This window comes from Phyllostomus hastatus, unplaced genomic scaffold (assembly GCF_019186645.2).
Source record: "Phyllostomus hastatus isolate PE091 unplaced genomic scaffold, TTU_PhHast_1.1 phas_scaffold_182, whole genome shotgun sequence".
Lineage (NCBI taxonomy): Eukaryota > Metazoa > Chordata > Mammalia > Chiroptera > Phyllostomidae > Phyllostomus > Phyllostomus hastatus.
In genome coordinates, this window is record NW_025334013.1 from 9,607,170 (window position 1) to 9,630,944 (window position 23,775).

General features: G+C 61.6%; 1 protein-coding gene across 6 annotated transcripts; it reads right to left on the reverse strand.

The window, feature by feature from the left end:
* Positions 1–979: 979 nt before the first annotated feature.
* ATP13A2 (ATPase cation transporting 13A2) lies at positions 980–19,646 on the reverse strand. 6 transcript variants are annotated; one of them, XM_045859010.1, is made up of 30 exons: positions 19,440–19,646; positions 17,513–17,710; positions 14,213–14,307; positions 13,919–14,101; positions 13,338–13,396; positions 13,041–13,167; positions 12,723–12,796; positions 11,455–11,532; positions 11,195–11,264; positions 10,315–10,449; positions 10,150–10,216; positions 9,938–10,069; positions 8,994–9,149; positions 7,762–7,872; positions 7,633–7,679; positions 7,348–7,536; positions 6,018–6,224; positions 5,414–5,509; positions 5,172–5,331; positions 4,934–5,054; positions 4,696–4,820; positions 3,916–4,076; positions 3,671–3,787; positions 3,471–3,550; positions 3,014–3,166; positions 2,839–2,935; positions 1,994–2,217; positions 1,757–1,908; positions 1,468–1,637; positions 980–1,375 (listed from the first exon to the last, which is right to left on the reverse strand). In XM_045859010.1, exons 2-30 carry the CDS (start codon positions 17,526–17,528, stop codon positions 1,241–1,243), a joined length of 3,537 nt encoding a protein of 1,178 aa, XP_045714966.1. In that variant the 5' UTR covers positions 17,529–17,710; positions 19,440–19,646; the 3' UTR covers positions 980–1,240. The 6 variants fall into 6 exon arrangements, with proteins under 6 accessions (XP_045714966.1, XP_045714968.1, XP_045714965.1 ...); XM_045859012.1 differs by having other exon boundaries at positions 10,315–10,422; positions 12,723–12,799; XM_045859009.1 differs by having other exon boundaries at positions 12,723–12,799.
* Positions 19,647–23,775: the final 4,129 nt, after the last annotated feature.

Consider the following 23,775-nt stretch of genomic DNA (forward strand, 5'->3'; position numbering starts at 1 on the left):
GCCCCTTCCCCGACCGTCCCGCCTCTCACCCCAGGCTACATGCCGCACGCAGGCAAAGGCCATCTTTCCTTCACCGCTGCAGCCCCTCTGCCGGGCACATGACTGCCCAATAAACGCATGAATCATCAGCTAAAGGTGGAGGAGGGATTCGAACCCAGGCCTCTCACGGTGCCCTCTGACTCCCCTTGAACAGCAACCATCACCACCCCGAACTGTTGCTGGCTTATGGCTGAGAACCCAGTGCAGGTCTGTGGATGTGCCTATTATGAGTTACCTTCTCACACCCATGCCCCTCGACCTCAGTCTGAGTCTACATTTACCGACCTCTTACAGGGGCAGGGCTGGGGGTGACGCCGGGGCTTCCGAGAGCGAGCTTGGTGGGGCCCTTGAGGGCAGGAATCGGCCTTGATTCCTGGTCTCCGCTGCCCAGCACAGACGGGCCAGATGACGGTGCAGGGCTCCGCCACGTGCCCGGACAGGGACAGTGCATGTGGTTTTGGACAGGAAGAGTGTGCACAGAGCCTGGATTTTCGTCCGAGGGAGGAAGTGAGTGGGCCACAAACTCGTCCCGGGATGTGAGGGGTGAGCAGGGGAAAGGGAACGGCCCCAGTCACATGCCTCCTGGGCACTGGCACCTGCCTGGGGGGTCTGATGCAAGTCCTTTGCCTGTCTGCCCCACCCCCCACTACAGCAAGGTTAAGATAGCAGGCACCGGAGTCAAAGCAATCTGGCCCCACCTCTGACCACTCGTGTGACCTCTAAGCCTCAGTTTCTGGATCTGTCAAATGGGGACAGTAGTCTACAGTCGCTGCGAGGACTAAATGACAACGCTGTAAAATGCTTAGCAGAGCACCAGGCACAAGCTCAACCCGGAAGCATTACTATCAAAAAGCGGGGGAGGCCAGGAGCAGACCCGAGACAGGTTCCGCCAGCCGGGCAGCCGGCTCAGCAGTACCGGGCGGGAAACAGGTACGACCAAGCCAGTAAAATAGTGATTTTATTTGCTACGTTGACAGCATCTCTGAGTGGGGTTGGTTGGTGGCTGCTGTCTCTACGTGGAGTGTCTGAAAAGGGGACAAAAGTTAGCTTTTCCCCAAGTGGGGGCAGGGGGGGCTGTGCTGGGCAGACTTGGGGCAAGAGTGTGACGACCACCAAGCGCAGGGCTGGCGGTGGTGTCTCTGGAGACGGGGCCCAGTCCGTGGCTCAGAGGAAGGGAGATCCGGGGTCCAGCGTGCACGCACTACCTCCAGGGCCCGGTGGGCGGCGGCCAGGGCTGCTCAGCCAGCTCCTGCTCCAGCTGCTTGAAACGCTTCTTGGAGGCGCCCTTGGGCCGCAGCCACCGCAGGCAGTCTGGGAGGCAGTGGTCCAGCACACTCTGCAGAGAAGAGGAACAGCACAGAGGGGAGGGGGCAGCTGTGGCCCAGCCCCCCTCCAGCCCCCCCAGCCCCTCGCCGCAGCGGGCCCCACCTCCAGCAAGAAGGCCCCCACGAAGTTGAAGGCCACCAAGCCCAGCAGCAGCAGCTTGAAGCAGGTGTCGCTGATGTTGCTCAGTGTCAGCGGCCCCCGCAGGACGCCGGGCACCAGGAGGAGGCACACCAGGATGGAGCCCAAGAGCGCCAGGGCCACGAGGAAGGGCACTGCAGGGGAGAGTCTGTCAGGCCAGAGCAGCCCTGCATGTTCACACACTGGCCCACTGGGACCCCCCCACCCCGCCCCTCCCGACGCCCGCCCTCCCCACCCCACCACGCAACAGCACCGTTGGTGTACAGCGGCTGGCGGAAGGGCGCCCCCTTGGACATGGCTGCGGCCAGGATGAGGTACTGGAAGCTGGACAGAGAGAAGACCACTGTGTTCTCGTAGTTGGGCAGGTTGTCCGGCGCGGGCACTGTCTGGTTCAGAGGCTGGAACCTGCGGGCACGGGGGCCAGGGGTCAGGGAACGTGCTCGTGGAGGACGGGGTGGGTGGGGGGCTTGGGGGTGGGTCCCCTACTCACCAGGGCTGGGCCAGCATCAGGAAGTAGCCCCCCAGCTGCACGCCGGCCACCAGGGCCACCTGCAGCAGCAGGCTGCTCAGCACGGGCACGCTGAGCAGGGCCCCCGGCGGCCGCGCCCGCCCCAGCACCGGCGCCGGCCCCGTGCGGCTCATGAGCACAGCCACTGTGGCGGTGATGACCAGGTCGATGACCAAGAACTGCAGGTCACCCAGGTTGGTGTTGATCTGCCGGCAGGGGAGGGAGCGCAGAAGGAATGGTAGCCCCTAGTCTGACAGGGGAGCCCCGGCCCTGGCCTTTGGGGGCCCCTCTCCCAGTCTGAGGGAGCGGCAGCCCTGCTGGCCTTGCGGGGCCTGACTCCGAAGGGGCGGCTCCCCTGACCAGTGGGGAAGGCCCAGCCGCGGGGAGACCGAGGCTCTGCCTTGTGGAGGGCACAGTTCCCGCCCACGGGAAGCCCCAGGCTCCAGGTGGACACAGGAAAAGGCTCTCGTATAAGATCAGCATGGCCGCATAGTGTCCCCTGCTTTCCGTGGGGGCCAGGGACATGCGTAGATGGGTGAGAAGCTGCTCCTTTGGCTCTGCCCTACTCCCACCTCCACCTCCCCCGCCACCGCCTGGGCCATGCCTCAGTGTCCCCTGCAGATGGGGAGCTGGAGAGCTCCAGAGGACAGGGACGATGTGTTAGCACAGAACCGCCCCCCTGCCCCGTTTCTGAGGACCCCCAGGCTCTGTGCTTTCATCCTCTCGTACCGGCCCGGCCCCGGAGGCCACACCAGCTACGCCGGAACCCGCCAGGCCCCTAACCCCGCCACAGAGCGTCCTTGCCCTGGCCTGACGCGGGCACCCACCGTGTACAGGATCAGAACGGACACGAACTGGGTCAGGCTGTACAGGGCCATGTACTTGAAGACGCTGAAGGACGTGTCGAGGGAGCAGCGACCTTCCCTGGGGAGCAGGTGTGGGCATCAGGGGCCTGGGCTGGCTGACGGGCCAGCCCGCGACTATAGGCCCCCGCCGCCTCACCTGATGACTGTGGGCACGCACTCGATGCTGGCCATGCTTGAAGTGAAGGGCGAGACCACCGAGGCCTCGGCCTGGGAGAGTGAGATGCCCACGTCGGCCGCCTTGAGGGCCCCACAGTCATTGGCGCCGTCCCCGCACATGCCCACACAGTACCTGGCGGGGGTGGGGGGGTAGGTGCGGCCTGGATTCACAGCAGGCTCAGCCTGGGAGGTGCCTCCTTACCTGTGATGGAGGCCCACCCCCCTCCCAGGCTTGCTGGCAGAACACAAGGCAGGCAGGATGCCTGGTGCACAGGAGGTGCTCAGTAAGTGGGTGCAGTTACTGCTCTGGCGTGGGAACCCCAGGAGAGCCCGCGCGGCTTCCTTCTGAGGGCCACCGTTCTGTAATGCCCGAGGTCGGGGGCAGGGGTTCATGGACTGGCCTGTCCCTCCGAGGCCCCTCCCCCGTGTGCACTCACTGAAGCTTCTGCAGCTCACACACCAGCTCTGTCTTCTGCTCAGGGGCCATGCGGGCAAAAACGGTGCCCTGGACCAGGACCTGGGGGCACAGGGAGAGGGGGAGGTGCTGAGGCAGCCGCAGGATAGGGGTGGGACAGCCAAGAGGAGGGAGTGGAGCAGGGGGAGGTACGGGGGGGCCAGGGAGGCTGGGCAGCCCTACCTTGGGCAGTAGCTTGGGGAAGTACTTCACCAGGACACCGAAGGTGGACCCGCTGAGGGCCAGGTGGCTGGAGCGGGGGTCCGGCTCCACGGTGCAGCTTGAGACCCGGTCAGGATCCTGCAGGCCCGGGAAGCTCAGCTCAGCTCAGCGCCCCTGGCCACCCCGGGCTGCTGGGGCCTGGATCAGGTGGCACAGGGGTGGGGGCACCGGTGCGGTGCGTGGCAGGAGCTCCGGGTCAGTCTCACCTTCGCCCCGTTCAAAGCCGCAGAGGACTCCACCGGCAGGAGCTCGAGGGAGGCAGGCTGGCCCCGCTCAGGGGGCGTGGCGCTCAGGATGACCAGACGCTCTCGGGGGCCCACCATGCCGCAGCTCTGGGCCACAGTGACTGCTGTCTGCAGGTTGTCCCCTGGAGCACATGGGTCAAGGTCAGGGTCCAGCTGCCATCCAGGGCGGCCACCCTCACCCTGACACGTGTTGAAGGGAAAATCCAGGCCGGACAGAATCCGTCTGCCATGACCAGCTGGACGGGCTCAGGCAGGTTACCAAGGTCCCCAAACCCGTTTTCCCATCTATGAACTTAGGCATCAGAGGTCTTATGAACTGGGGGCCTGGGTTCGAGTCCCACATACACTCCTTAGTGCTGTGGGGCTCCGCTGGAAAGTGTGCGTGGGGGGCGGGCAGGGAAAACGAGGAGGAAACAGCCCTACCGAGCTCCTCCGTGTCACCCCGTGGAAGCGAGGCCTCGGAGAGGCCATCTAGCAGGGGGCAGCCGGGTCGGAGCTGGGCTGTCCGCCCCGCCCCGGGCTCTTTGACCCACACTGCTCCTCTGAGCCTCCCCTTCCTGCTTCATCTGTCAGATGGGCGACAATGACCACTTGGGGGGATACTGTGAAGATCCATGACACACAGGTCTGACAAGGACCTGGCCTGGAGCAGAGCCCTAAAAGATGCGCCAGACAGCAGTGCCCCTGGGTCCCTTCTCCCTGCCCAGAAGGGGCACTGTGCCCTGAGCGGGCCAAGGGTACCTGTCACCATGACGGTGCGGATGCGGGTTCCTCGCAGAGCCTGGATGACTGGTGTCGTCTGTGGCTTCAGCACGTTCCTCATGACCAACAGCCCCAGGAGGCTCAGCTGCTGCTCCACGGTGTCCCTGAAGGGGGGGTCAGAGGTCACGGAGCCAGCAGGCCCCGCCCCCAGCTCTGGGCCCTGCCCACTCGCAGGGCTCCCTCTGCCCACGCCTGAGGCTTGGTTCCCAGGGCCCACCTGGTCAGTTGCTGAGCTGCCTCCAGACTGGGTGTGATGGGCAGCGGCTTGCCGGCGAGGGCCACGACGCGGTAGCCAGCAGCAGTGTAACTCTCCAGTACCTGGGCGAAGCTGGTGGGCACTGCCAGGCAGAGACAGGTGTCACCAGGACAGGAGGGTTGGTGCAGGGACAGAGACTGGGTGCCCACCCCGTTCTGTGTCAAGGCTGACCAGTGGGCCTGGGGCCCACCCTGTTCACCTGTCTCGGGGCTGCAGAGGCCAGCCACCAGCTCAGGGGAGCCCTTGACATAGGCCTCGGGCTGCGCGGCGCCCGGCCACGCAACCACCACGTCCATGCGCTGCAGGGCTGACGAGAAGGGGAAGCGGCCGAGGATGCTGACCGGCACCAGGGGCTCCGCCTGCGGGGTGGGAGGACAGCTGAGGCGCTGACCTGCGTGCGCAGCCCTCCCCTCCAACCCCGCAGGCTTCCCCTCAGCTCACCGTGCCCTGGCGCTGGGGCTCCTGAACCGGAGGTCTCATCACCGCCAAGGCCTGGGTCCCGAGTGCCGCGCCGGCAGCCAGCCCCTCTTCCAGGACCTGCGGGGCAGGCAGACAAGGTTGGCATCACAGGGCCTGGGTGCTGACTTGGCCTGGGGCAGCCAATCCTTGGCCCATGGAGAGAGGCAGCAGGAGAAAGTCAAGTTCGACTTATTCAAGACTTCCTTCATGGGAGACTGGATAGAGCAGAAGAAGGTGGGGCTTTGGGGTCGGGCGGACCCAAGTTCAAACTCTGGCTTTGCTGCTGGGTGACCTTGGACAAGTCATCACAAATTCCCCTCAGCCTCAGTTTCCTCCCTGTGAAGGAGGCTTTAAGCTTCCTTCCTAGGGCTACAGGGAGGAGTACACGAAACAGATGTCCAGTAGAGTGCTGGCACATAGTGAGTGCTGGCACACAGTAGGTGCTGCACATGTGGCCTTGGCCATTGTCATTACTGATGGTGGGCATAATAGAGATCACCCTGGAAGTCCTAGAATGAAGACCAGGTGGGCTTAGTTAGGGCCCAGCTGCCCAGAGGCAGGGGGCTGACCTGCTTGGCCTCCTCACCCAGCCAGTGGATTCCACCATCTTGAGGTCCATAGGGTCGCCCACCGGGGTGTCCTGGAGCCGGCTGAGGGTGTGGCAGGTGGCCAGTGCTCGGAGCAGGGGCCCCATGGGCAGGCGGCGGGGCTCTGGGACCAGTGGCAGGAAGGCCCGCCCTTGCAGGGGCACCACACCCATCACATCCAAGCCATCCTCAGTGAGGGTGCCTGTCTGCAGGGGGCAAGCGGGCAGGCCGGGGATGAGGCCCGGGATGGGCTGTGCCCTGCTGGGCTGGGCGCCCACACCCCAGGCCGGGCAGGTCCCACGGGAGCCCCAGGGCCCAGGGCTGGAACCAGAAGAGGTCTTCTCGTCTTCTCTAGGCTTCTACACATTCGCTTTCTCTGCCAGCTGGCCTCCCCAACCCCTGCTGTTTCTTTGCCTGGCATCGCCTCTTCCAGGAAGTCTTCCGTAACCCTCTAGTCGGGCCAGGCGGTCCTGGCTGTGGGCTCCCACCCACGGCCTCTCTGCTCCCCCATCACTTGTCCACTGCGGTACTAGGGAGAAGACCTGGGTGTGCACTGCGCTTAATTTAATTGTTGAGTAAGTGGATGAATGCGTGAATGAGTGAAAGAATGCCTGCATTTCCCACACATCCATCTGCTACGTGTCTGGCTCCTTTGCTAGCCTGGGGGCTCTGGGAATCTGATCATCCACCCTTTCTACTCAAACCCCCACACTGTCCCCTCTGCCCTCAAAATAACATCGAAGTTCCTCCCCACTGCTCCTCGGGCCTCAAGCACACGGTCTGTTCCTCCAAGGAGCCACACTGGTTCCTTCCCTAACCTCCCCAGCCACGTGTCCGTGACCCCTCACTGAGGTCACCCGGGACCTGCTCACGGGAGCCCTCCTTGCTGCTCTCTCTCTAAGGGAGGGACCCCCATGTATCACCCACCAGGTATCCGATTTACTTCCTTCCTAAAACCCATCACCGCCCGGGGCTCCCTGTGCTCCCAGGTTCACTTGTTCTGGGGGTGGGGGGGGGAGGGCACACACATCCATGTCCGGGGTGGCCTGCTGTGTGGGTCATGGATGGATCCCCGGGGCACTGGGCACACAGCAGGCTCTCAGCGATTCTCAGACGAATGAGTTAACGATGTCAGACATTTTATCTGAGCCTGATGGGGGTGGTAGCTTGGGGAGGGGCAGTTCCTCTGAGTGTTTCCGCCCCAGGACAGTGCCTGGCATCCAGCAGGCCCTTAGTCAGTGTCGCCGAGTGAAGAACGCAGGTGTGGAGGCCCGGCCATGGCACCTGTGTGCGCGCCCGCCCCACGCCAGCCCAGCCCACGGCCCCCACCTTGTCGAAGCACACCAGCTGCAGCTTGCCCCCCAGGTTGATGCGAAGCGGGTGGATGCAGAAGATGCCCTGGCGCCGCAGCCGGCTCTGGGCGTAGAGCGTGCACACCGTCATGGCCGCCGGCAGGGCGGGCGGCACCACCACCGTCACCAGGTCCAGAGCCCGGACCACGATCTCATTCACTGGCGCCTGGCAGGGCAGGGGGCACCGTGAATGCCGGGGGCCAGGCTGTATGGGCCCTGGGCTCCTACCGGCAGCCCCCACCTGGCCCCCCGGCTTACGTACCCGGTTCCGGTGGAGGACGAAGATGCTGTAGATGGTGCCGAAGAGGGCTGGGGAGACAGCGAGGGACTCAGTGGGGCTTGGGGTGGAGCCCTGGGGACCATGGCAGGGTGGGGTACAGGGTACACTCACCCAGGACGGAAAGGGCAGCCACGAACTTCATGCTGTGTTTGTAGAACTTGAAGTTGATAGGCCGGGGATGCAAGATGGAGCTCACCAGCCCCCCTTTAGCCGTGCAGAACCCTGTGAGGAGGCAAGGGAGCTGAGGCAGGGGACGCTGAAGGTCAACATGGGCCTTCCCCCGCTGACCAGTGTGGCTCAGTTTGTTGGGCATCATCAGGGAAAGCGAAAGGTCACCAGTTGGATTCCTGGTCCGGGTACCTGCCTGGGTTGCGGGTTTGGTCCCTGATTGAGGCAACTGATTGATGTTTCTCTCTCACATCAATGTCTCTCTCCCTCCCTCCCCCTTTCTCTAAAAATAAGTAAATAAAATCTTAAAAAAAAAATAAATAAAGGGTCTTTCAACCCCTACCCAACCCATTTGCACCTCTGGGCGTGTAAGACTTAAGCCTCCAGGGTTAAACATTCCCCGGTCTGGGGTCACCCGTGACAGCCCATGGGACTTGTCCAGCCCACAGAGTGTATTAAAACCTCAATGAGAAAGTCAGATCTGGTGACACTTCCCACGTGGCAAGAACCTGTGAAGTTGTACAGCAGCCCCCGCTTATCTGAGGGGACACGTTCCAAGACCTGCACCGCAAGCCTGGAGTTGTGGGCAGTGCCGAACCCCATACTCGCTGTTTGTCCCCACAGGCACGGACCTTTTCACTCAAGGGAAGCACCTGACGGCCCCTGGTGGCACATCCGAACTGCCAGCATCCCTGCTCTCGTGCTTTGGGGTCGTCACTAAGTGACTGGAACACAAGCACTGCGACCTCCCGACAGTCCCTCTGACAACCCAGTCAGCTACTCAGCGAACAATGGGTGGGCAGGATACCAGGCATGAAAATACTGGGTAAGGGGACGGATTCATGTCTCCGGTGGGACAGAGTGGGATGGCGTGAGATTTTACCACGCCACTCAGAACGGCTTGCCATTGAGAGCTAACGAATTGCTTATGCCTGGAATTTTCTGTTTAATGTTTTCAGGCTGCGGCTCGCTGCAGGTAACTGAAACCGGGGTGAGGGGACCTCCTGCAGAGCATGGCTCCCTGGCTAGGGGGTGGGCTCTTTCCTGCTCGCCCCGTCCCTGCCCACCTCAGCCAACCCCAAGCAGGGCAGTGGCAACGATGAGTCCCACCCGTCCGATGTCACCTCTCCTCCAGGTGCTGGGCCCGGCACCCCTCCTGCTCTCCCGACTCCTACCTGTGCGGGTCACCACTGCCAGGACGTGGGGTCCCACGAAGGCCCGGGCCTGCAAGACGAGGGTCCCGCAGAAGAGCGTGTGCCGCCGGTGGGTCTCTGGGCAGTAGGGCACCGGCCCCTCTGGCAGGGCCGTCTTCAGCACCGGAACGCTCTCCCCTGGCAGGGACGTGGTGTGAGGCCCACGAGGGCCTGCACACCCCTCCACCTCGCCCACGAGGCCACCAGTCATGCACAGAATTGTTTCATCAGCCCTGGGTCTCATTTTTTAAAAGAAGTATTATTTATTTCTTAGGAGAGGGAAAGGGAGGGAGAAAAAGAAGGAGAGAAACATCGATGTGTGAAAGAAACATCGATTGGGTGCCTCTTGCACGCCCCCAGCCAGGGACCTGGTCTGCAACCCAGGCACGTGCCCTGACTGGGAGTCGAACCAGCAACCTTTTGGTTCGCAGGCCGGCATTCAACCCACTGAGCTGCCACCAGCCAGGACAGCCGTAGGTCTCGTTCACTTTCATAATCACATGTGAAAAAAATCACTGCCCCCAACTCACAAGGAGGGACACTGAGGCTCAGAGAGGGCAAAGACCTAAGACACAGCGACACGGTCCCAGGAGGGTGTGTGCCAGCCAGCGAGCCACCAGGGGCTGTCTCTCGGGACAGCGGAGTGTGCGTGTGAATACACCCACACAGTGGGGGCGGAGTCGGGGCCTCTCCTTCTGCTGGAACTGTTTTGTAACAAGGCGCACTGTAAAGCCCCAGGCCCGCTGCGGGCGGAGCGGCGACCTCTGCCTGGGGGCCCGAGTGGTGCAGAATCAGTGCGTGCTGAAGCCAGGGCTGGGAGCTGAGAGCAATGGAAGAGGAAACTCGGGCTACATGTTCCGACGCAACTGAGGGGCTTGGTGCAGGGCAGGACATGCAGGAGACCCCGGGCCGGGGTGTGAGCTGACCTGTCAGAGCACTCTCGTTGACCACACACTCGCCGGCCACCAGGACGGCGTCGCAGGGCATCAGCCCGCCTCCTTTGGGCAGCACCAGGCAGTCTCCGGGCACCAGCTCGCTGGAGTCCACCCACTCCTCCTCTGCAGGAGGGCGGGAGCCTCAGTGTGGCCTGGGGCCCCACCCCCGCCCCACCCCCAGCCCCCTCCACCCCAGCTCTCACCTCCCCCAGGCCGGCACACGCACACCCGCACGGACAGCTTGACCATGTCGCTCAGGGTCTGGCTTTGCTGTGAGCAGGGGGACAGGCGGGGAGTGGGTGGGCGGAGGCCCCATGGGGACCCACCTGCCCCACCCCACCCCGCCCCGCCCAGCTCACCCCACCCACCTTTCTGGTCTTGTACAGCGACAGGCAGATGGAGACGGAGGAGATGAGGAAGATGCACAGAGCGTACCAGTAGTAGTGGTCGGCCAGCCACAGCCCGATGCTGAAGGCCTGGAACCCGTAATAGGGGTTCAGCGCCTGGGGGAGTGGCGGGACGCGTATCAGGGCCCTTGGTCCCCAGGGCAGCCCAGCCACAGGGAGCAGAGAGCCCTGCAGTGGCCACAGGACTACAGCCAAGCCCTTCTCCCGGGCAGTCCCATCCAGGGGTCCCCCAAGCCCCCGGCTTCTGCACCCTAAAGAGGAGAGGACATGGGCATTCGCATGCCAGGCCTGGAGAAGCACTTCATCCCAGTGCCACACAACGGTGACAACAATTCCACCAGGCGGATGCCACCATGAGCTCCATTTCCCAGATGAGGAAACGGAGGCACAGGCGGGTTAAGTCACTTGCCTAAACCCACAGACTTTCCAAGTGGCTGACTAAGGCTCACATCAGACCAGCCTCCAAGACCCCTCTGACTCTCACAGGGGTCTGCTCCGGGCTCAGAGGGCTGGGATGGCGACAGTGTCCTCTCTGTGTGTCAGGGTGGCTGGTTCCTTTTGTCCCTGTGTGACCTTGGTCACGCCATGTCCCCTCCCTGAACCTCAGGCTCCTCACACGTGAACAGTGCCCCCCTCCGAGTCCCCACTCGTGGGGCTGTGGAGAATGAAGAGGATGGACGAAACATGGGAAGGCTCCGGGCAGAGGGCAGGAGCCTAGGCTGTGGGTCGGCCTCTCGGCCTCAGTCTCCAGCCTGGACCGGAAGCCCCAGGTCCTCGCCCTGAGCCGACGGGGGCTGGTCTGAGATGACTCCACCGTGGAGAAGGGGACAGCCAGCCCTACCTCGTCCACCAGCAGCTGGGGATAGGACCGGACCGGCACACTGATCGCGTTGGGGCCGTAGACGGTCTTCCTGCAAGAAGAGAAGGGCGAGGAGGCATCAGACGAAGGGGGGTGCCCGAAGGCCCTCACTTCACAGCTGGGGAAACCGAGGCCCAGGGAAGGCAGGCGACTGGAAGAAGGCAACAACCGGGGTTGGGGGGCGAGACAGGCGCCCCCAGCTCCCAGGGCCCCCCCACCCCGGTCCCGGGCAGCACACACACCTCACAGCGTGGTCGTGGAGGCCGAGGCCGGAGCGGGAATGGTGGATGTCGTCGCACGTGCGGCCTTGGTCCAGCAGGCTGGGGGGGAGGGGCACGTGTGCAGGTGACGGGCCGAGCTCTGCGCCCCCCGCCCCTTCGGCCCACTTCTGCCACACTGTGCTCCCGGGACAAAGCGGGTCCCTCGCCAACCCTGGGTTACTTCCTCCTCTGGTTCCTCCGATAGGGCCCAAACCACCCAAACCCTCTCAGCGAGGAGAGAGAACGGAGAGACGTGGTCGCATGTAACAGTGACAACAGCAGTGATGACACCTCAGGTAAGTCACTTCACCGCTCTGCACCTCAGGTTCCTCCTCTGCAACACGGGGCGGTGACAGTGCCCACCCCACAGGGCCGCGGCGGTTCAAGGAGGTGGGCCATGCTGAGGGCTTGGGCAGTGCCTGCTCGTGCCGAGTGACACACCCGCCGGCCACCTGTGCTGTCCTTAGGTAGCAGGGGCTCTGGTGCCACGGCTACTTCCGCCTGGCACTCACCTTTCTGCACGACGCAGAAGCTTACTGCCAACACCTGCCTTTTACCTGAGGGCTGCTCCTGGGGACGTGAATTCTGCACTTTGCGGGCAGAGTGAGCTCCCGCCACCAGGAGCAGCCCTCATCCCACAATGGCAGGTGATGGGTAGGGATGGACCCCCGGCCTCCTCACTCTGTGGGTGAGGGCACCCCAAGGCGCGGGCTCTACATGGGACCAAAGAGATCCCCGAGGGGACTGAGCTCCAGGTGCCCAGGATAACCAGTACCCTGGCAGCCTGCCCCTCCCACCTCACTTCCCCAGCGGTTCCCAGGATCACCTTCCGGGCCAGCTCTCTGCACTGAATCCCTGCCTCAGGGTCCGCTTCCTGGGGCTCAAGCTCAGACGTGTTGGGGGCTCACATGTGTCAAGCACTTAGTAGGTGGCAGAGCTGGGACCAGACCCCAAACAGACGGTCCGAGTCCAGTGTTCCCACCTCAGCCAGAGGCTGTGCCCACCCTGACAGACGCTGACATACTTCACCCTCGAAATACGCCCAGGAGGCAGGGATTGTCCTCCTGCCTTGTTTGCAGACACCTCGGGGCCTGGAGAGGCTCGGTGACGCGCCCGTGATTGCGGAGGCCAAGGCACAGGCTGGGAGGGAGCCCCGGCCAGGCCACTTCCTTGCCCCCCGCTGCTCCATGCAGCACGCAGCACCCAGCACTGCTGTGGGAGGCGGTGTGAGCCACGGCCCTGCCCCCTACCTGACTTGGCAGAAGGCCTGCTGGGCCTCGATCCAGACGTAGCGCTGGCCCCGGAAGAGGTAGTACCGCAGCACCTGCTGTTGGCGGGGGAGAGGAGAGGCTGGGCTCGCGTGGGGTGGGGGCAGCGACCAGTGCCACAGGAGAGCCGCAGGAAAGGAGTGTGAAGGTGGTTAGTCAGCGCCCCGTACATTCGGGACAACAGAACCAAAGGTGCCTGGAGAATGGGGGACCCCCCCCCCGCCCCACCCCTCGCCATGGCACAGAGTGTGAGTAAGTAAGTAAGGCTCAGAGAGGGGCAAGGGCCTGTCCGGAACCCACCTGTCCACTCGCTGCCTCTTCACCGCTGTGCAGCGGGGCCGTGTCCTTCCACACACCCTCCGGCACCGCCCCCACAGCTACCTGGCTCCGGCCGTCCTCCGCCTGGGTCTGTGGGGGCGGCTCCGGGCTGGGGAGGAGTGCGGGGGTTACGGCAGAGCCCTGGGAGCTGCCCTAGCGCCTCTCCACGCCCTCGGAGCCACCCTCCTCCCTGGGATGGGAGGCCCCGGGGTCAGAGCCTTTGTGGGTGGGGGACTGGGGAACGGGGCCTTCTGGAAAGGGGCAGCGGGGCCGCCTTACCGGCCCTGGCCGACAGCCTCGGTCCGCACCCGGACAACATGGAGCTGCCAGGAGCTATCCTGGAACGCAGAGGTGTACACTCAGTCCCGGGAGAGACCCCGGCCCTGCCCCAGCCCCTCCCCACAGCCCGGTGGCCTCCGTGGGAGGAGGAGGGGTCAGGAATACAATGATGCCCTGGCTGGTGTGGCTCAGTGGACTGAGTGCCGGCCTGTGAACCCAAGGGTTGCCGGTTCGACTCCCAGGTGGGGCACACGCCTGGGTTGCGGGCCAGGTCCCCAGAGGCAACCACACACTGATGTTTCTCTCCGTCTCTTTCTCCCTCCCTTACCCTCTGTTTAAAAACAAATAACATCTTAAAGAAAAAAAAGAAAAAGAAGACGGATGACCTCCTCAGGAACCACCCAACCTGCCCCTTCCGCCCACTGCTCAGGTGGGAGCGTGGAGGCTGGGAGAGAGCAAGCCGCACAAGGTATTTAGCTGCCAGGTCCGGTGAGAACCCGAGTATCCCCACCCCCACCTCTAACCCCTAACCCAGCGCCACCCTTCCCCAGCCCCAGGCTGCCACCTGCTCGGCCTCTCACCTCTTTGTCTCTTATTTCGATGACGAGTGTTTCGGCGCGGGCCAGGCTGCAGGGCCGGAATCGCAGGCGCACCCCCCACGCCGGCTTCCACCGGAACAGCAGCAAAGGGACCCCTGCCATCACCCAGACCACGGCGTGATAGCCTATAACTCTCCATGGACTCCCACAGTAGCCGCTGAGCCTCTGTGGACGCGGGGCGAGAAGGCCCGGGTGAGGGCGGGGCGGGGCCAGAGGAGGAAGCCGGGGTCTGGGCGCCCCGGTGCCGGACCCGCCCGCCCTCTCTTGCCCACGTACCACGGATGAAACTGAGGAGCTGAGGGGATCTAGAGGCATCCCGACCGTCAGGGTCCCATAACTGGAGGCCATGTTGCCCACGAGAGGGCTGCTGTCTGTGGACAGAGAAAGAGAAGGTCGTCTGGGGGCAGCGGACGACTCTCGCTGATTCTTTAACCACAACGAGCACCGCCACGTTATAAGCTGCTGCGACAGAGCCCACAGCGCCGGCCCTCCCGGGCCTGTGATCTGGCTGGTCTGTCGGTTCGCACTCTCAGCGTCTTGGTTCCCCCGTCTCTGGTGGCTCTGACCGCGTGTGGGCCTGCAATCGGGGGATGGGGCCTGGAGAGCACCCTGAGCTTCCGCAGCGCGAACACGCCCCGCTGTCAGCCTCCTGGGAGCTCTGTGCCCCACTTTTCCACCTGGTCCCCACCCGCGGGGCAGGACTGGTTGGTTGCTGGCCCGTGCTCACGCCCAGCACAGGCCTGGTGTGAGGAGATGCTGCGAAGTCCAGTCTGGACGGGTGAAACGTCAGGCATGCCTCTGAGGGCAGCCCCACTCCAAAGGTGGGATGGGTGGTGGGAGGAGGAACCTGGCCACTTGGGGTGGGCTGGAGACACAGGGTGAGCTAAGCAAGCCCCCAGGACTGCGGAGATAAGCTACTGTGTGCCAGGGCCCCACTGAACAGCTCCCAGGGTTCCTTCTGTGAGGAAGGCCCTGCTATCATCCCTGCTTTACAGATGGGTAAACTGAGGTTCTGGGAAAAACACTAGGCTGTTGCAGAAATTCTTTCTCCTGCTTTCCCTCTTGTGGAGCTGTGGTCCTAGCAGGGTAGGCAGCCTCTGATGGGGTCCCTCTGATTGCGACCCTGGACCACGTGAGCACTGTCAGACACAGAGGTGCCCAGGCCCCTCCCCAGACCAGCAGGAGCAATGGCGGAGGTGAGGCATGTTTCACGGGAGCCTCTGAAAAAGTCACTAAGGCGGGTGGGGAAGCTGGAGAGCCTGCTGATTTCCTGGGTTCCCTCCTCCCCCTTCCCAAAAAAGGGGCCTGCAGAGGCCTCACCTAAAAATTCCCACCCAACAAGACCAGGCGACGACCACAGTCAGGACATCCCAGGCCCTCGAGGCTCTGTCCCCGCCCCCCCCCACTGGGCTTCTGCAGCTGGGCCCGAGGGCAACCTGCAGGGACCAACCTTTCCTGCGCATACGCCGCTCCTGGCTCTTTTTACTGGCTCTTTTTACGAGGTTGACACAACAACCCTGACACATAAGCACAGTCACTATCCCCTTTTATGGAAGAAAAGGAAGCTCAGACAGGTTAGGTCACTCGCCCAAGGTTATACAGAACAAGTTCCTGACCATGCGGGAGCGGGAGCGCAGGCTCGGGCCAGCAGCCTGCGGGGGGCTCTAACCCCCTGCTTTCCCTCCGGGGAACACCCTGCAGCTTGGGACCCCGGGTCCCCATCAGAGTCCCCGTCAGACCAGACGGTCTGTCTCCCAGCGCAGCCCCCCACATCTCCTTGCTCGTGATGGTGATAATAATTACTACGGTAACGGCAATAATCAGAGCAGCCGACATCCATTAAGCACTTCCCAGGTGACGAGAGCGCTCTAAGCCTCCACGCAAATGGACTCATTTAACCCTCCAGCCACACGATGAGGGGACCCACTTTCCCCATTACAGAAAAGAGGACGCCGAGGCGCAGACCCCCAAGTAAATGGTGGAGCTAGGGACTCAGAGCCCAGATCCTGTGGTTTTGGGGCCCGTGTGGGCACTTCAGAGAAGAGGACGTGTGCCAAGCACCCCCTGAAGCTCCGCCCAACCTGTTGACTCAAAAAACCAAATTAGCTCAAGCCCCGCCCACAGCCAGACACTCCTCTGTCCACTCAGGTGACTCAGGAAACAATGGAGCCACCAGCTCCAGGAGCTCGCTCGCTCGGGGGCGCACACAGGCACACACAGCCTGCAGCTCTCAACCACGGGCTCTCTGGCCAGGGGTCTACTCAAGGCTCAAGGCCAGAGGGGCAGGGAGCCCGGCCTGGGTGCCTTCGGGGGGGTGGGTCGTCCTTTCACCCTCTGGGCCTGGCCGGGCCCAGCATGTGAGGGGAGCTTGTGCAGGCTTCACTTCCATCCTTCCCTGGGGTCCCTCCGCTCTCTGGTGTGGCCCGGGAAAAACTCAGGCTGGCTCCTGCCTGCCCTGGGGGCAGAGGGGCAGACATGCAGGACAGCTGACAGTCTGCCTGGCGACGCTGGGCTCTCGGGTCCTTGGCCACCACCAAGCCACGGCCCTTTTCTTGCCCTGCGTCGCAAGGCCGCAGTCCCAGTTGCTCCTGGAGTCCTTTCTGCCTTTTGTGCCCGAGTCCCTTGCCCACCCTGGGGACCATCTCTCCGAGCGGGGCAGGTGGGTCGTTTCTCCTGCCTTACAGCCGTTCTCTGGGCGTTCCTGTGGCCTAAGGGGAAGGAGCACCTCAGGTGATAAGGGGCTGCCACAGCCCAGACCCTGCTTCAAGGGCCTTATCTCTGTGGATTCATCTACTCCCACGAAGTAGGTACGAACTTTATCCCTACTTTACAAATTAGGAAACTGGAGGCCCAGAGAGCGGCAGGAAGTGGCCCAAAGCCATGCAGCCAGCGAGGGGTGGGTTGTGGATCTAGGGAGTGCGACTCTGGGGTCCACACTCTCCCCCAGGGCCCCTCCGCCACCGTCATCACCTCCATAGTAACGGTGCTCCTGGCTCTCTTACGAGCAAGCCGTGTTTGTTTGTTTGTTTACTTGTATATTTGAAGGCAAGTGCCCTAGGCTCTCTGGGCTTCCACTTCCCAAGTCTGGAATCATAACCCCGAAGCGGCTGGCAGAGGAGGAAGTGCGAGCCACCCGGGGTGTCTGAGGTTCCTGGAGCCTAGGCTTGCACAGGCTGGTGGCTGCCGGCTTCCCCACCAGGGAGGTGTGGCTCTGCTCTGACCCATTTCTCAGACCGCCCCCCCCCACCCGCCCCTTCCTGGCACCCAGCCTAGAACCTCACAGCTGCGCCACTTTTCCCACATGCGCACCAGACAGCTTCTCCCGGTGCCTTAGCACGCTCAGGCGGACAGCTCACCGGGGATGGGAAAGACGCCTGCAGCACGCGGGGCTGACCCCAGCCAGCGCTTTGCTGGCGCTGACCCGATCTAATCCTGCAACAGCCCTGCACCTTCTCGCCTCTACAACAGAGAGAACCAAGCCTGGGAGAGGCGCACAGACTTGGCTCGCAGCTGCAGAGGGCCTGTCGTACTCCCAAGTCCCCTGTGCCCACCTCACCCCCAACCACCAACACCTACCACGTCGGGCTTGCATGCGTGTCGTCCGCCACCCTGCTCACAGTTCCTGGGACACGGCTGGGGCTCGGGAACCCCTTACTGGATGGATGGATAAAAGCCTGCACACCCCACGTGGAAGCGAAGGTGCTGGGGGTCACCGTGCCCATCTGCTGCTCCCAGGTCAGTCAGCCACGGGGTGCGAGCTCCTTCCGAAGGGCCCTGCGGGTGACCATCTTGTGCCACCCTCACTTCCTCACTTCCCCCCGGGATCTATTGCACACCGGTCATTGTCATTTTACGGGGATGCTCTCCCAGTCCACCTCAGGCAGAAGGGAGAGGAGCTTGAGGGAGGAAGTCACAACCGTGGAAAACTCTGGTCTCCAGCCAAGGTCAAGCCCAGGGCACTCTCTCCCATAGGATACAAACACTCCGTTGTGCATTTTTATCTCCAGTCACATCTCAGTCTCCCCAGGGATGTTGTAGGAAGGGCAGGGAGGTGTCTGATCTCTCCAGTCCCACCAGCTCGGGCCGCCCAGAGCAGGCACAGGCAGGCTGCATGGGGCCAGGTAACTTTCATGATAATTACATCGCTCTTCTGAATAGAAGCGGCTGATCTTCATGCATAACCCTCTGAGGGAGGGACTATTGTCCTGGTCTTACAACTCAGATGGGGACAACTGAGGAACAAAGCTTCGAAGTCCCTTGTCCAGGGTCATACCACTTGAAGGCAAAGACGCTGGAAATAAGTGGGTCTGAATGAACACATTACACTCCTCACAGCCGCCACAGGAGAAGCATGGATTAAGATCCCGATTTAAAAGAGGCACAGACAGGTTGATGCCCATGGCCAAAGCCACCCAGCCTGACTCTGCGGCCCTGGGGCAACGCTACAGGCACTGCGAACATGGGGGCTGGAGTCAAAGCCATATGGGAACCTCTGGTTTCCTGCGGAAGCCCCCGGCTTCCTGCTGGTGACAGGGCAGCTGCCCAGGGAGGCAGGGCTGCCTTCCCCGTCTCTGTGGTTCCCCTGTGGCCAGAGGCTCCTGTCCTCTGCCAGGCTGGTGGGGCGAGGGACAGTCTGCCAACAGCACCCTAATCCTTTTGCCTGTAGTCCAGGGAGCCATCTTTCCCCAGTCTTTCCCCCCCCTTACCGTGGGTGCACGCTAGACTTTGGGGGTGGGGCCTGAGGGGGCAGATGGGGAAGGAAACACATGAACCTAGGGGTCTGCAGCTGCAGAGAGGAGGCTCAAGCCCCGGTGGGCCCTTTGCTGAGGTCTGGGGTCTGAGTGGCTCACGTGGCGATGAGACCCTCCTGAGTAAGAAAGGTCTACTAGCCCGCCAGGTCAGCAGGTGGGATTTAAATTAGACTCTGGACAGGACCGGCCTGGGAAGTCTGCGATGATGAGTAACGCAGGAGGTGTGGGCGGTCCTTCCACCTGGGTGTTGATAGGCTTCCTCTGGGGGCCTGAGGCAGGGGATGGGAGAGGCATTTTGTGCCTCAGGACAGTTTCAGGTATGCAGCCGCGTGAGGAAAGACTGCCCAGAGGCCCCGGATGCTGCGGCCTCCGAGCCTCTCCCCCCATCCCCCGCCTGGACATCCATCACACTTGCGGAAGCCAGTCCAGTGGGAGCGGGGCATTTCCCTGCTCCCCGCCACCGCGGGCCCCCAATGACCCCTTGCACAGGCACTGGGAGCTTCGTCTCCCAGAGCTGTAGGAAGGCGAAGAGGGAACGGCTCTGTGTGGCGCCATCCCTCGGCTCCCGGCGTCTCTGTGAAGGGCCCCAGGGATGACTCCCCGGTGACGGGAGAGGGGCCAGGCGCGCGACGCCCCCGGGGTCGTTCTCCCGGCTCGCGATCCCCCGGTGGGGTGTCGCCTTATAACTGCTGTGTTGACTGGCGGCCCGGGACCGCGCCCGGTTTCTGGGGGGGCCCGTGCCGCACACTCACCTGCGCTCATCCTGGTCCCTGGCGCTCATCGCCGGCCCCGGCGCTGCGGCCCTTCGTCTGGGCCCGGGCGTCCCGATACCCCGCGGCGGGGGTGCGAGGCGGAGGGCGGAGGGCGGAGGAGCGACCGGGAGGCCTCGAAACCTGCAGCAGCTGTGAGCTGGGAAGGTGCTGCAGCCGAGTTCTGAGCGCCACCAAGCCCCGCCCCGCCCACTGCGGCCGCACGTCAGCCCGCCACGCCGCAAGGTCTGCCGGGACTTGTAGTCTAAGCTACTCCCAACGCATGCGCAGAGGCAGAGACGCGACAGCCCACACACGCGGAACACTCAGGGGATCCAACAGAACCATCCTCAGACAGAGTGGGGGATCTCTCAGGGCATCAGATAGGAGAGCCCTCAGACACACGAACACATAGACACACAGGCAGAGAAAGCCTCAGACACACAAACACAAGTACGCCGCAACTCTCCCACCCCTTACCAACTCACAAACAGAAGACGTGTGATACTTAAGAGATACATGTGCAATAACTTCAGACACACACACAGATAGACTCCCAGGACACAGACGCAACACACAGATGCACACAGGTGACGCTGACATGCACAGTGGTGTGACAGAAACACGGACAGAGCAGCCCGCCCCCACCCACCACGCACTGCCACTCGGAGTCAGCCCGAGCTGCACATCACAGTGGCTGTGGACTATGCGTGTGGGGTCCTGGTGGCCTCAGTGTCTCCCAGGCTGTGGGACCTTGGGCAGAGCGTTCACCTCTCTGGGCCTCATTTCTTTTTCCTCTTTTTTGGGGTAGGGGGGTTCATTTTTTCACCTGTATGGTGTCGATGGCATGAGCAACGTCTACTTCACAGAGTCGTTGGGAGGGTCACATGAGAAGAAGCATGCAAAGCACCCGGGACCTCGCCTGGCACTGTTCAGTTGGTGTCGGAGAGGGAGACGCACCTGCCTGGAGCGGCGAGCGTGCTCAGACAGGCCTCACCGACACGTGTGCAAACACAGGGAGGCTGGGTGGTGGTGCACAGCGGGCCTCTGAAATGCCAGGAAATAGCAAAAGCATAAGCCAGACCCCAGAAGGCTCACCTCACAGCACGACCCACACACACGTGCACAGGTGGGGTATGTAGAGGCCCCCAAAAGGCACCAGAGGCCTCCTCCAGTCATCACGTGACCCAATAGTGGCAGGCACAGACATGGTGTTCTGGCCCTGGGGTTCAATGGCCTCTGGACTAAGGACCTCCAAAGGTGGAGGGTGGGTCAGGGACCCCTGGCACCGGGGCAAACCAGGGAAGGATGGGGTTAGGGCCAAGGACAGGGCTGGGCCCGACCCATCATCACACATCCAGTAGGAACTTCTGGAGGGTTGGGCAGCGTTCTGGCAGCTGGGACAGGGGGGTGAACGAAACACCTGGGGGCAGCCAAAGGCAAGCAGCAGAAAACTCCCACAGCAACCTATTGCGGAAAGAGCCGGAAGGAGTCAGAGCTGTAAGTAAGGGTGAGAAAGGGTGGAGTAATGGAGAGTAAGGGTGGGAGACTGCAGGAAGGGAAGAAGGGAAGTCCGTGGTCACGCCCCATACATACCAAGGGCTCAGTAAACACATTTGGTGAAGGAGAAGTGTTGGCAGGACTTGCTGACGCACGGGGTGGGGAGGTACAGGGATGTGTGGAATCAAAGATGGCACCCAGGCTTTTGGTCTGAGTGGCCTGGGGACAGTGGAGCCATTTGCTGAGCTGGGGCAGGCTGCTGGCGGGGAGCGGGCTGACCAGCAGCGGGGGATGGATGCACTGGCCTCGCTCAGTGCAGGTGAGAAGAACTGTTTCCTCTGTAGACGACATTTCCAGTTGGGGCAGGCTACTTACACCTTCTCAGAGTCCCCATTTTCTCTCCCAGGGCTTAGCCCAATCCCCCGCTGACCGCTTAGGTAACCAGGGGAACTCAGACCCCTCACAGTAGGCAGGATGGCTGGATTTAGAAAGCCGACTTGCTCGGGTGGCCTTGCCAAGAGGCAGGATGGTACAGCAGCAAGGGCCTGGGCCCTGACACCAGGGACACCTGGGTCTGGCCGTGTGAGCCGCACTCTTCCTTGGTAAAATGAAAGCTGTTGTGAAGATGAAATGGCATGGCAGGTGTGTGATAGAGCCAGTTACTTTCTTTAGATCGGCGCTGGCTAGAAGTTTCCTAAAAGAGGGGGCTTGGGGGCTGCACACAAGACTGGTCTCCTTACCCTTCGTATTGTTAACGCCACCTGGCATTGAAGAGGCCGCCGCCTCTGAGCCATCTGGGCAGGACCTGCCCCTTGGCCCATCACCTCGACGGGGCAGGAGGCCAGGGGAAGCTTCCCTCCGAACCACAGAGGATGTGGGAGGCCCCGCCATCCACCCAAGTTTTACCTCTGCGGAAGTGGCTCTTGCTGTGTGGTCACTGAGCCCAGCCGTCTGCGGGCTGGGCCCCTGTCACCTGCGGGCCAGGATCAATGGAGGAGCTTTCCTTCTGGGGTTGCTGCTCTCTTGGGGGTCCACAGGAAGGACATGATATGCCTGGCAAAGGCTTGACAAGTCACTCTTTGGGACTGGTTTATTCTAGACTCTAGAGCATTGCCTCACTTCTCTATTTTTCGAGATTTCACTAGATTTCTGCAACAAAAGGGATTTTTCTTACCTAGTGACAAACCCCGTGACAAGATTTTGGCTGTCTGAACACACAAAGTGGAGTTTCAGCAGTTCGTCTCGGAGTTTCCTGGGTGAAGAGGCGAAGGCGCTGGAGGGACTTGGGGGGTCCGTTGGCGGCACTTCCTCCCAGCGCCGAGCAGCCCGCGTGAGGGTGTCGCAGGAGCCGAAACACGGGCATCAGGAGCCTTGCACAGAGAAACCGTCCTCCGAACAGGCCGTCTCTGCCTGTGGCCAGTCATGCCAGAAGCATCCCAGCTTGGCCGGAGGGCTGGCAACGAACCACCTCTGCAGTCCCTGCGGCCTTCCACAGAAGGCCTTCCCCACAATGCGCGCTAGAGACCACTTGGTTACACTGAGTTCGTGGGGCATTTGCTCCACTGAGGTTAGATGCTTTCCACTTATTGTTTGATCATTAATATGTGTTAAGTATTTATTCATGAAAATGTTCAGCTTTATTGAGGCAGAATTGACAAAACCGTAAGCTATTTAAAGTGTGCGAGACGAGGACTTGGTAGACCTGCACACGGTGACCCCCATCGATCCATCCATCGCCTGCCACGTTCAGTTTCTTTTCGTGTTGTTCTGCGAGAACTTACATTTATTGTTATTTAGACTACAGCCATAAGTAGTGCTGAGAGGTGAACGCTGTTAATTCCCATTTTATGGGAAAACGGGTGCCGGGGTTCAGTATTGCCCAAAGGCTGGTTAAGGAGATGTGTGACCCTGGCTGGTGTGGCTCAGTGGCTTGAGCTTGGGCCTGCGAACCAAAAGGTCACCGGTTCGATTCCCAGTCAGGGCACATGCCTGGGTTGTGGGCCATGTCCCCAGTGGAGGGTGCATGAGAGGCAAACACATATTGATGTTTCTCTCCTTCTTTCTCACTCCCTTCCCTTCTCTCTAAAAATAAATAAATATTTTTAAAAAAGAATAATAAAAGGTGAGTTGCAAATTAGAAAAAAAAAGGAGAGATGTGTGGCTTCAGTCTGAGGGGAACTCGAAGCATCCCACAATATTAATTTTGTGAATGAAGGCAGACCGCCTGGACACAGTCAGGACACAGAAGGAGCACAAAGGATAAAATACCACCCTGGCTGGTACAGCTCAGTGGGTTGAGTGCACGCCCGTGAACCAAAGCGTCGCTGGTTCAGTTCCCAGTTGGGGCACATGCCTGGGTTTCTTTTGGGCCAGGTCCCTGGCACAGGGTATGCCAGAGGCAACCACACATCGATGTTTCTCTCCCTCTCTTTCTCTCTCCCTTCCCCTCTCTCTAAATAAATACAATCTTTTTTAAAAAAGGATAAAATACTGTCTTTCTCTGGCCAGGTCTGCGGTTTTCCTAGGAGAGTCCTCGTGACTGCTGAAACAGAACATCTGCTTGCAATGCAAGCAAAGATGAAATGCGCAGTAAATGACACTGAGTTGATAACGTATTCCAATTTAGCTGGAGTTTAAATAGAGCGAGTGAACGAGTGAACGGCAGTTGCAAACCCGGCATCTGATGAAACTGATCTGAAGTGGCAGCTGCCCACCATCCCCTGCCTCTTATGTCTCTGGGGTTGCAGAACTCCTCTTTACAAGCCTTGAAGTTATTTGCGAGAAAAACCTGTCTTTCCCTACAGATCTAGATTAGAAGTGAAGTCACATTTTCCTGAAT

Excerpts from the sequence above, each read along its gene's own strand:
- ATP13A2 (XM_045859009.1), bottom strand. Across the intron at positions 5,510-6,017 it reads TGGTGGAATCCACTGGCTGG|GTCCTGGAAGAGGGGCTGGC; the intron begins GTGAGGAGGCCA and ends CCTGCCCCGCAG. Across the intron at positions 1,909-1,993 it reads CTGATGCTGGCCCAGCCCTG|GTTCCAGCCTCTGAACCAGA; the intron begins GTGAGTAGGGGA and ends CCGTGCCCGCAG.